General features: G+C 38.5%; 1 protein-coding gene across 1 annotated transcript in view; it reads left to right on the top strand.

The window, feature by feature from the left end:
* The window catches only part of LOC145342123 (connector enhancer of kinase suppressor of ras 2), a 711,051-nt gene that overhangs the window by 268,693 nt on the left and 429,049 nt on the right, over window positions 1-13,309 (top strand). The window contains exons 6-7 of the mRNA XM_080187363.1: window positions 1,004-1,123; window positions 6,853-6,912. Coding sequence (XP_080043489.1) covers window positions 1,004-1,123; window positions 6,853-6,912 — 180 coding nt within the window. The remainder of the gene's footprint in view (window positions 1-1,003; window positions 1,124-6,852; window positions 6,913-13,309) is intronic.

Below are 13,309 nucleotides of genomic sequence, written 5' to 3'. Positions count from 1 at the left end.
TATTTTAGAAATGCAGTTTCCTTCCCTTTATCAAAACTGTATAATGGAGATGAGAAACCTTACACAAATGTATTATGTAACATTAAGAATGTTAGTTTCACAGGTCAAATGTTATTGAAAAAAGGATACATCAATTACGTAATCAGGCAGTCCAAACTGGGCCAGGCCGCAAAGAGTAATGTAAAGTCATCTGGCCATGAAAACATGCCCTGTACACAACTCCAATTTGCTTCTTTTTCCAATGTCTAAGTGGATTTTCAGGAGTTTTATCTTCATTGATCAATCAGATGGAAATAGCACAGAATCCAAGTGAGGTCCTCCATAATGCTATTAGGAAGTCACTATTGTCTGTGAGAGTATTCAAATGTCATTTAATAAAGGACCACGAAACATGAACATGAAAATATTAAATCAGGCTTTCTGTTTCTTGGTGGGTGTCTAATTTTGTGAATTGTATGAACAAAATTGTGTGTAATGTGCTAAAGTATTCAATACTTGCACTGTCTCAGAGGGCAGAATAGTGGTTACCATCCCCCTTCCTTTTTGGCTAATGAGGCTGCCTGTAATATAAATGAACAGCTCCACTACCAGCAGAAATTTTAATACGAGATTTATTCACTAACGAAGTGCAAAATGTTCACTTAAAACTTGGCTAAACTAATATCGCGGTGTCTGTTTGTTACTGAATACATAGTGTGCAATAAAACGAGGCAGCAAAATTATAAATCAGATGTGAAAGTTGGGGTTTTCTTCAGAATATGAGACAGAAATGGTGGTGAAATTGTTTCAACTCGAATTGTATGTCTCAAAATAGAAAGATAATATAGATGATGATGAATTAACTTTGGGTCTCTTTCTACATAATGCAGTTTATGCTGCATGATTAACAACTAGCTTTCATGTGATAACTATAAAAAGATCAAGAGATGAAGGGATAAGGAAATTTCCTGGTAAGTTCTTTTTCATATTACTAACACCTGTCTTGGGTTCTGATTCCTTACAGTGTAAAACATTGTCAGGGATCTGCGATCACATCATCTCACTTTCATCGGATTCCCTGGTGTCACAGTCTGCACATCTTGAAGTTGTCCACCTAACGAATATCATGCCCAGTGAGGGTTTGGTAAGGACCTAATTCTTCCACATAATCATGTGCAATAAACTCACTGTTTACTGTAGCCTAAATGAATGCAAAGGTAGTCATGATAATGAATCCTTGCAGTGGGATATGTTGTTTCCAATCTTCTGGTGTATTGTCAACCTGACCATTAAAAGAATTGGTTTGACATTTCTCAGTTAAAAGGGATTACTGTTATTAAAGACTTTAATACCTTTATTTAATTTGTTTGCAAGAGGAAACTTATATTAGGAACATGTTCCAATGATATTTTAATATTCATGATGAAAAATCTTCACCCAACATGTTCTCTGTGTTGGCCATACTATCAGGGAGGGGAGGGGATGGTGGGGATGTGATTAACTCAATATTTATCATTGATTTGAGAAATATTAGACCAGTTGCAGCTGACTATCCTTGCACACTTCCTATCATCTGATCCAAGACAGATCAAAGAGTTGATTGCTTTTGGCCAGGGAAGAGTAGATGTATAAAACATGGTTCGACGAATTCACAAAAATAGGGGAGAGATCTTGAAGGAATTTAAAGACCAAGCACTGGTGGCTCATCTGGGTGGGTTGGACGAGTGTGGGAATGTACAATGGCAGCAGTTTTATATCAGTTATAGTGTGTGAAATCAAAATCCAGTAAGAAGATAAAATGACTAAGTCAGTAGCACACAAAAATTCACACTAAAAATTGAATATGTCATAATACTATTAGATGGTTGGCAAAGCTGAAAATAGTTTTCTATTCTGTGAGGTGATAAGTGTTAGAAATTAGCATGTGAAAAAACACAAACGATTACTTCATTTCTCAGAGTCAGCTGTGCAGATATATCTCAGAATGGTTACAATATAGAAAGAGGTCATTTGAGGCATTGTGTCCATCCATACTGGCTCTCTGCAAGAGCAACTCAGCTAGTCCCACTCCCCTCTGTCTTCTCCCCTTAGGCCTGAAGATCTTTTTTCTTCAATTATCCAATTCCTTGTGTCTTCATTTGCTGCCTCGTGCTGGAATATCTAGGGTATTCCAGACCCTAGATTTTGCAATTTTAGCTCGAAGAGCCGAATGGCCTTTCCCTGCACCTATTTTCTGTTTCTAACATATAAAAAAAATTTCATCGTGTTACTTCTGACGCATTTGTCAATCAATTTAATTTGGTGCCCTCTGGTTCTCTACTATTCTGTTTCTTCCCTTCTATTCTGTTGAAAGCTCTCATTGTTTTGAACACCTCTACCAAATTGCCTTTAGACTTTCTCTTCTCTCAGGAAAACAGCTCAGCTTCTCCAATCTGTCCTCCTAACAGAAGTTACTTATTCCTGAAACCGCTCTTGTCACTTTTTCTATACCTGCGTTAATGTGTGGGACTGTGTAAAAGTACCTCCCATAATGTTGATGTAAGAGAACACATGATGAGGAAAGGGAGGGAAGAACATTCATAGCTTCAGCAGTGTAACATCTAGTCATTGATACCTGTACATTGTTTAATTGCATGAAATAAAGCACTTGTTGTTTGAACACACCAGTGTCTCAGTGATCATTGTGAAGCTAGACTAACCAACATCCAACATGTGATGGACCCCAAAACAGTGAAAATTCAAGTTTAAAGAAGATTAGATGTCAGACCTGTGAAAGTGGTGCCAAAATTGCAGAGCACAGCAAGACACAATTGAAGAGCTCTAAAGTTGCTCCATAGGTGAAGTGGAGGCAGGAAGAGTCAGAAAATCAACTTTTAAAGTCATTTAGGGCTGCAGCACAGCACATGGTGGTCAGTGAAGAAAATCCTGGTCGAGTGATCATCGGCTTCGAATCATAGAACCATGCAAAGATCATAGAACTAGTGGAAAACCTTTATAAAAGGTAAAAATCTATTTGTTGGTGCACTGGGTAGGTAGCACTTGGAAAGAATGGGTCTCCAAAAACTGCAATCTGGGCCATTACATACGGCAACCACAAAGCAGCACCGGAAAAAGTGGTTGCGTTTACCCATGCTTCAGGTTAAGGAAGTGAAGAGACCTGTGATGTTACTTAGCTTTTTCAGTTTACTGGTTGGGAACCCCGGTTCCCAATGACCCTTTGATCTCCTGTGCATAGCTGGCTGAGAAGTGACTGCATTCGTGCAGCTCAGTTTATTTTGTGTTTTTCATGCTGGGGGCTGCCCGTGCCCACCTGTGCAGAGGAAAAGAAACAGAACATGCAAAAATGTAGGCCAGATGACCTGGAATGGAGAGCTATCATGTAGCAGGTATCCTAGGGAGCAGGACGTGGGAGTGGTATAGGGAGGAGGACAGAGGGATGTTCCAAAAAGAAGTCCTTGTAAAGGATAAAAGTATGGGGCAGGAATAGGTCCCCCGAAGTGATCTTCAAAGAAAGAAGCAGTGAAATAGGCTCCAAAGTAAGGAAAGAGCTGCAGGGAACAGACTTTGAATGAAGTGGGTGCAAGAGAAGCCCTGAAGATCTGAGAAGGCAGCCAGTGTTTGATGACTGTGCTGTGGGCCATTTGGGAAAAGCTATCCCTTGGAGCAGTCGTGTTCTGCTGCTGGGCATGGCTGAGGATCTGAGATTATGCTTGGAGGGTGAATCTTGAGTGTATTTAGAAATCCAAGGGGAATGGAATCTCAGAAGGCAAGGTTGAAGCGCTGCGAGATGGCTTATTGTACCACATGTAATTCACCTGTACCACATGCAATTCACATGCATCACATACTTACTTTAGGTGTTAGATTATAAGATAAATATTGTAAATTGTTGTATCTTTTTGAACTTGTATAATAAATATATTTATGTTTGTTCAAAACCCTTGGAATCTTGTGGCTTGATTCACTTAGTAAACATTTTGAATCTCAAATCTTACCTATTTTACACAAAATGTTATTGATCTCTGAACAGATCTCACCCCCCCTTCATACGTGTGCGCGCAGACACACACACACACACACACACACACACACACGCTCCCCATGACCTCTTCTGATAAATTTGATAAATTTCTGATAAATTCTGTTAAATTTGAAGAAGTCTTAGAAGTGTTTGATAACTATTTCAACCTGAGTGAGGAGCAATAAGATTCTAGAAAGTTCCAAATTAAACAAAAGGATCAAGAAACCAGGTGAATCAGTTGATGCTTTAGTTAACACCCGTTACAGGCTGTTAGAAGGATGTGAGTATGGAGACCTAAAAACAGAATTAAGACGAGACTGCATATCCTCACTTACCAATGAATCCCGATTAGATGCATTGCAGTCTAAGGAAGACCTCGCAGTAGAAAAGGCAACACTGCTGGTAAAACAAGTAGAGGTCGTAACAGAACTGAACAATGAAGAAGATCTTTGGGTCAGAAACCTCCAATGGCCACGTAGTTCCTTCAGTCTAGCAATGTAAAAAATGCATTAGGGAAAAAGGTACAATTTTGGAGGAAAAATACAAGATACCAGAAAACCATGCAAACCATCCAATCACAGCGGTAAAATGGGGTGGGGGTCCTTGTTAAACCTTAAAAATGAGAGGCATGAGTACTGAGAGAAGTAAAAATGTTTTAAAAATGTTCAAACTAAACTGCAACTTGTTTCCACATCACCTATAAATATTTATAAATAGGTTTAATAGACTCAATAAGAACATAAGAAATAGGAGCAGGATAAGGAGTTTCCCAGGCTGCAGGAAACTTGCCAGCATGGAAAGCTTCTGGGGGACCATGGAATTCACTTCTGGATAGGAGGAGCACGAGTGCTTTCCTAGGCCCACCAATTCCTAGCCCATCAACTATCTGCTGCTTGTATTAGAACCCCGCTTCTATGCAAAGAGTCTGCCAGGGTCTGGGATCAAATTCCCCTTCAGAATTGCACCCCTCACATCCCAGCCACCCCAACTCCCCTCACCCCGGGGTGAGGAAGAATCATTCCAATGCACCCAGTAGCAGCTGCAGACTTCTAACCCTGTTCTCAAGGTCCCCACCCCACTCAAACCTGATTAGAGATTGAACCTAGTTCAATCAGATGGATATCTTGTGGGGGTCTTGGCAAAGAAACAAATAAGGTAACCTGAGTTGACCATCCAAAACTCTTGTGCCCCACCTACGCAACCTGCCCCATCAATGTCGGGGCCATAATTTCTAGGGTTACACTATTTCCTGTCCTGTTTCCGTCATGACCTTTGAAGGCCCAGGACTTATTTTCCTTCAACTCACCATTCCTTTTACTTATTATAATACATCTCATCTCACTTATGAACAATTCATAAATTATCTCCTTCCCCATATCCTTCCATTGCTAGACACTGAAATGCAATATTGAGTATCAATGAAGTGTAATATCAGGAAGGATGTAGAACCTGATGTCTTATGCAATCCTGTGACAAATTGGGTTAAAACTAACCTCCAAAATCTCCAGAAGTCTGTAAAGATTAATTTGAGAAGCTGCAGTGCAGTGATTGATCATGACATCAATGAATAAGACTGCGGTGGTTATCCAGATTTGTTATTTTATGTAAATTTATTGAGGTTGTTTCCTGTGTGAATAGAAAATATCACTCACCTTTTATCAATCAATTCACACTCCTCAGATCAGGTATCCTATGAAGTCACAGGCACTGGAACATGATCCACTATTAAAATTGAGAAGAGACGTAACTGAGCTCATTATTAACTTAAGTGCGAGCTACCAGCGCTGTTAATATATATGATTATACTATTAATAATGGAGTAGAAGCAGATTGAGAATGCTGACTGCCTCTTGCACTATGTCACCTTTGTGGTATGCTTTTCCTCTGCACTATGTTAAGTTCTTACTTTCAAGTCAAAAGCATTTAAAATGCAACTGCCTGATGGGTGTTGTATTCACTGATTGTTTAAGTGAAGTTGCCATGTCGGAGATGTGCTTGTTGATCATTAAATTTACTGGCTTGTTGGAGATCTATGGGGGCGAAGGAGCATACTGACTTATCTAAAAATCTGCATAATTATTGCATTTAGCTGAATTCTGACCTGAACCATCCACAACAGTGTCTGCTTTGTGTTAGATTTTATGTTCTTAACACAAATTTTGAATTTCTCAGTAGGCTGAAAGTAATGCAGACAGTCACAAAGACTGATGCCAGGAGTGTTGCATTTAATCAGTGCTCCATCAAAACAATCTTGACTATAGAATGCCAAAATTTATGCGGAAAATGTTATAAAAGGCCACAGGCCTTGAGTCCACTCTGAAAAACTTTAAATTAGTCTTGCTGTCAGCCTCAGAGAGAGTATGGGTTTCCTCTGGATGCTCTGGTTTCCTCCCACATTCTGAGATTATGTGCTGATTGAATGCATTGATCCGAACAGGCGCCGGACTATGGCAACTAGGGGATTTTCACAGTAAGTTTATTGCAATATTAATGTAGGCCTTACTTATATAAATAAGTAAACTTAAATAAATAGTGTTCACTTTGCAATTTAATTTCTGGCACACAACATTATTGATTTGGCTAAAGTATGCACCCTGCATTCTTGGTTTTTAGTCATTCAGGAGATGCTAAAGATTTTTTTGCTCTCACTTATGAAATGATCACTTGCAGTTGGTGAAATACATCACCTCGGGAGCAATTTGGTAGCTGGTGGGTGCATTTTTTTTTCTGAATTTCTCAACGGTCACTGCAGCAGCAGCACTGTTTTGCTTGTTAGATATAAAAGGGATGGTGGGGTTTAATCTGCCATGGCAAAATGTCTCATTGACCTTCTGTCTGCTTTTCTTTCGTAGGGTATGTACATCAAATCAACCTACGATGGCCTACATGTCATTACAGGAACCACAGAGAATGTAAGTGTTAACTGTAATGTTTCAATTGATAAAGGAAACCCAGCATTTAATTTTTTTGAATCAAAGTGAGCAACCATTTCAAGAATGTGTGGACTAACGAGAAGTCAGTTCTGATGTCTGAGAAGGTGGCAGTTATTTATTTTTCAAAACTATGCTTCCTTAAAATCATTGACAAATTTGTAAAACATTCTGCAGTGCTTTTCGGATCTTTCTACACCTGGTCTCCTACAGTAGGTGGTAATAAATCTCTGGTTGGACCACTGTCAGATCCTCTCTGCTCCATTTACACAATAGGTGATTTATTTTCAAATGGCTTGCTGTTTTTCCAGTGCTGGCTTCTTCATTTTAACAGTCAGTGCATGTTTTTCCACAAACATTTTAGTCTGTAACTCAGTTCTGAAAGTCAGATGGACAAGAAATGAGCTAACTTGAGTGCTATTGATTTTTTTTTCTCTTGCCCCCTGCATCCCTTCCAACCCAAGGCAACCCCTCTCGCCCTTTCCACCACCCCAGCCCTCAACCACAGCCACCTGAGCAAGCTTTCAGAATTTGTGCACATTCCCACGCCCAGAATTACCAATCTGTTGTAAATACCCAGTGCCAGACATTGGAAAATAAAAAAGTATAATCAGTCAAATGGAGGTGGCAAAAAATGATCTTTAATTTCCACTTTTCTCTGAATGAAATGATGCTGTCTTACATTGCAACACTTTTGTCCTCAAGAGTATATCTGGAACATCAGAATGAAATCCTGTTCTTTGGACAAGTAATGCAAAAAAGATAAAACAACTGTATAATTTCCTTCTGCAGTACCCTATTTATGCTGAAAAATGTAGAGCAAAGTGCAAAATAGCCATTAGATCACCAGTGTAAGACCAACAGGAAACAATAAAGCCATGGAGGTGGTGCAGACAAGAACTGTGAGATTCATCTCTAACATTAAAGGAATGAGTTATGAAGATATGGGCTTATTAAGCTTGAAATCAAGTGACTAAGAGGGACTTTGTACAACTATGTGAGATATTACATGCAGTTGCTAAAGAAAACCTGGAATATTAAGTAAAGACATAAGCCAAGACTTCCAAGTAAGGGGGCATATGTTACCTCTGGTGGAGAGACAATTTAACAGAATTGACAGGAGGATCTTCCTCGCACAAAGAACCATCAATAATTAAAATGGACATCAGGGAAAGGTAATGGAGACCAGAACTTGGGATTTATTGCATAAGATGTCAGTGAATTGGAGAATATTAAGGCTATTTTGGAATGAGGGAGCTGGATTGGGTTTTCCTCATTAACTTCATATTATTATCCTGTAAATGAATCATTTAGATATCTTGGAATTATCTCTGCTTTGCAAATGTAATTGGTTTGTGTACAGATGTGAGGTGCCACCTGCCCATTAGCAGTATCTGTGAGGCATTCAGGCACTGAATTGAATTTTTTTTTGGTTTCTCGAGTCATGGATCAAAGGAGCTGCGGCACGTCAGGGTTCTCCTTAGCAGTGAGGCTTTGTAAAGGCTCCCCATCTGCCATTTTTCACTTTTTTGGTGTAATAAATACTAATTCGGTAATGTGGAACATTAAATATGTCTTCCCATTTTGTGAAATCTCTAGTTAGGTAATTTTGCCCACTTGGAGATGAGAATACGCTTTGCCAACCCTCCGAAATTGTCCTGGAGCCCCCAGAATTTCAAGGTTAATCTGCCGAACTTTGTTGTGATTAAACCCAGGGAAGTCTCAGCAATGCACATTAAATTTATCATGCTTTACACTTTATCAGTTTTAAGCCTTCCTGGAAAGTCCAAACTCTATTGTCCAGTTGATGTTTGAAATGGTGTTTGAAAGGTAATACACAATTGCAACCTCTCTATTATTTTATAGGTATGCTTCTGCTTTGTATGAGTTTCCTATAACTCAGCCCTTAAAACCATTACATCATGTGATGAGAGCAGACTTGGCAACCATATAAAGAGATGATAAGTAAGATCCAAGGGAAAATGAATTGATAGTTTGTCAGAAGGGGCTGCCTTAATTTTAAAATTGTCGCGCAGTTTTAAAGTTTTTTGCCAGATGTACACCTCCTGTCCTTCCTTGGCATCTATTTTTAATGTGGCAACGGATCCAGACAAGGGACGCAGGTTACTTCAACTTCTGCCATTATTTTGATTGAAATCTGCTATTGGAATATGAACCACACTATGGTAGGCGAGATACAGGGGAAACTGGGAATTTCCCATTCCGCTGAGCTTTTGAATAAAAGAACAGCATTGGGAATCATGATAGAAAAAGCCAGAAGCTAGTCAGCCACATTGTTGGATGTGAAAGCAGACAAGAAAAAATGACATCTCCCATTTGAAGCCCACTGTTTCACCCATAACTTGCGTATTCTTGCAGTATAATAAATGCTATGTGCTACATACTGTCATCATGGGGTAGACTGAGTTAGCAGTCCCAAGGACGTAATAGAAGGTACATCATAAATCTGTATATGGAACGTGGAATATGGAATAATGCGTGGCTTGCTGATCTGTATGACTGACTTCCTGCTATGCAAACCCATTATGTGAGGTAATTCAGAAAGAATACTAATCAAGAAAATGTTCACTGTGAGCCTATCTTTAGCTGAACTTCCGACTGTTGAAAACATTCATTTATCTTTGCATTGTTATCAGCTTCTGCATACAACTCTATTACACCTCACTTAAACACATAGAATTGTATTGAATTTTACAGCCATTTAGCTTAACACATCTATGCTGCTGTTTAACCCTGTGAAGTCTCCTCTCACCTTCCTTCAAGCACCTTTTCAAAGTTCAAATGTACAGTATCAACCACATTACCTTCATCCTTTTTATTTCAGCAAAGGACTAATCAAGTTATTCAAACACAACTTATCTTCAACTTATCTTCATGGCTTCAGCTTTTATTTCTCTCCTTTACAATTAGAATTACTAATTAGTGCCAAGTGTCCTCATGCCATCAATAATGAGGTAGAAATAGTCCAAACTTGCTCCTGATCAAATTGCTCCTGATAAAATATAGCCAGCTAAGCGAGGAGGCTTTAATCCCATCAAGTTAACCTGAAAGTTGGAGAAGTTAAGACTGCTGACCTGTTCAACCAATTTAACTCCCAAATTATATTATGAGGCCATGGTGGGGGCAGTAGGTGGTTATATTCGTTATGCAACACAATTGGTAAATTTTGTTTGTAAAATGAACTGACTGTTTAAAAAGTAAGACAGATGAGTGTAGAAACATGATAAGTTGTAATGGAAGGAAGGATACTGGTCTGATGGATGAGACCTGTAATCACAGTCCAATGTGTTGTTAACTGTCCATTATTACGTCAATTACATAGAGTGCAATGCCACAAAATATACTGTTAACATTTCTGGAGAAACTCAGTTGTCAAATGCTGGCACTGACAATTGCATCTATTTCATTTGGATGGCATTCACACACCCACTTTGGGATAGGGGAACGTGTCAAATCAAATAGATATAGCTGAGGTTTATGTGCCTCTAATGCTGTCAAATGATGCCACCTTGATGCATCTAAAACAATAAATAAAAAGAGACTACTCTTATTCATAAGCAATTATCTTGCATCAGCCACAAAATAGAGTCAAAACATGAGCCGACACTAATGCTTGAATTGTATGTTGCTTCATGTTCAGTGAAGTAAGCAATCAAAACACGCAATCTTTCTTTCTTTAATTAAATAAAATGTGTATTTGTAAAACAGAGCTTGTTGAAGCAGAAGAAATGGCAAAACAGTTGCTAGATAACAAGATATTTATTGTATGTGTACAAATATATATCATTCAAATCTCAATGCACGCGAGAAGCCAACATCAAGTGTACTCTTCAGGTGAAGTAAAGCTAAAGAGAAAGGGATAATCAGACAAGTACTGAATTCAAACATAATTCCCATTTTAAAGTCTTATATTTTGTATTTATAATATTCTGATTTTATACTGAAATACTAAATAGTAAAACTAAAATGAATTTGGAAAGCAGAGAAGTTGAGTTAATTTGAGCAGAGGAGGTTTTTTAGTGGCATAGTTTGAGATGCTAGTGTGCCACCACTGCCAAGGGAAAGTGATTACAATGTGACAGGTTTACATGAGGACTATAAATGTGTGCATATTAATTTATCATGGAAAAGGTTGACACAGTAAAGCTGCACATATATAAGATCTTTATGATAACACTTCAAAAATTAATGGACAAATGCTGAAGTGAGATTCTGTTGCTGTTGCTTTAATGGAGATATTGATTGAATTAATATCAAATAGTAGACTGAGGAATATCAAATGAGGATGCCTTTCCATTAATGCAGGAATTCCCAGTTCATATTCTAAGTGCCAGCCGTGACTCAGTGGTAGCCCTTTTACTTCTGAGTCAGGAGTTGAAGTACCACTTGAGGTTTGAACACATAATCCAGGCTGATATTTCAGTACTGCATTGTTAGAGGTGCTATTTTCAGATCAAATATAAACCAAACCCTCATCTGTGCTCTCAAGTGTATGGAAAAGATCCCACGGCTCTATTCAAAGAGCAAGAAAGTTCTCCTGATGTCTTGCCTGATATTTACCCTTCAGCAACATCACTGAAACAAATGCTGTGGTCATTATCATATTGTTGGTTGTAGGGGCTTGCTGGGTGTGAATTGGCTGCCTTGTTCCTGGCATTACGAAAGTGACTACACTTTGAAAGTGCTTCATTTACAATGAAGTGGTTTGGGCCATCTGGAGATTGTGGAAAGCACTATATAAATTTCTGTTCTTTCTCTCACTTGTGAGTCATATTGGAATGTGGAGATAAAAACTAGATCATTATGGCACGAGGTAGATTGGTTGATAATTTTGCCTCTGATGGTGTTACCAGACACATCAAAACAAAAGTATGTGGTATGCATTGTTTTTTCTAAATGCAGACACTAAATTTTACTGTGAATGAACTAATGTCCCTAATTTTAAAAAATACACAGGGGAGTTTTGTAAGATTGCACTGAACATAAAAAATTAATACATCCACTATTTCCGCAAGTTGTTTCTCCTTGGGACAATACTTAAAACGAAACTAAAATAGCACTTCCTTCTCCATCTCTATTCTGAGTTTCTGAATTACGTACCCTGCTTCCCCCATTGTCTCTTTGCATTTGCCTTTGATTGGAGCATTCTTACATTGCCTCCTCAGTTCTTTTTGCAAAGTCTTCATCAGTTCTCCAATTCTCCATTTCAAAACTAATTCTGTCTGAAGCGTGATTCCGTAACATTTACACACTTTCGATTGCTCAAAGGATTCTCATGCTCTCAAGTCTCAAGAACCAGAGTTATTTATTTTTTGCATTGATTAAAAATAACTCTGTATTGCTGTATTGGCCTGTTGCGCAGTTGGTAGCACTCTTGTTTCTGCCTCACATGGTTCCAAGTTCAAGTCCCATTCCAGGGCTTGAGCATAGAACTCTAGGATGACACTTCTGCACAGTAACAAGGGAGTATGCGCTGCTGGAGGTGCTGTCTTTTGAATGAGATGTTAAGCTTTGACGCCATCTGCCTGCTTGGGTGGATGTGAAAGATCCATAGCACTTGTTTAGAAACAGAGCTGGGGAGTTACCCATGGCGTTCAAGTTAAATTTTATCTCTCAATCAACATCTCAAAAACAGCTTGCTGTGTGCAAATTAGCTGTTGTATTCTCTACATTACAACAGTGAACACAGTGTAAAAGCACTTAATTGGCTACAAAGCACATCTGGTGGTAATGAAAAGTGCAGTATCAATACCAGTTCATCCTAATTCTCAAAATCTGATTGGTCCTGTCCTGAGTCTGATTGGTGCATTGTTTGTTTGTTTATTTATTAGTGTCACAAGTTGGCTAACCTTAACACTGCAATGAAGTTGCTGTGAAATCCCCTGTCCTGAATCCGATTTGTGGTTGTCCTGAATTAATTGCTTTTCTTACTCCTTCATTTTCTTTTCTTTTTCCTTTTTTTATCTGCTAAATTTTGTCAATGGGTTACACATTCCATTCTGAATCTCAGCAGTTGTTTATGTAAATATCACTTGGTTTCTTTTATGAATTGCACTTAATGAGCTCAATGTGCAGGGGTGCTTTGGGAATGTTGTTGTAGATCCAGTTGTTATTTTGGTTGAAATGTAAATTATGCAAAATCCACTGAATGCTCTTGCATCATTTGTTTTTGAAGTGGACGATAATTGCTTTGTGATGATAGTTGACAGGATCATTAAAAATCAAATTTTGTAACAGATGCTACTAATGAGTGAATCATAGCTAGTTTCTCTCTTGATCCCTTAAGCCATATATTTCCCTCATAAACTTCAGAGGATCAAATATATATTGTAAAATTTTGAAAGAGAAATATTGTAAG

This window comes from Carcharhinus amblyrhynchos, chromosome 4 (assembly GCF_965287045.1).
Source record: "Carcharhinus amblyrhynchos chromosome 4, sCarAmb.v2.hapA, whole genome shotgun sequence".
Classification (NCBI taxonomy): Eukaryota; Metazoa; Chordata; class Chondrichthyes; order Carcharhiniformes; family Carcharhinidae; genus Carcharhinus; species Carcharhinus amblyrhynchos.
Note: the sequence above shows the minus strand (reverse complement) of the source record. Positions and strands in the feature narration are given on the sequence as shown.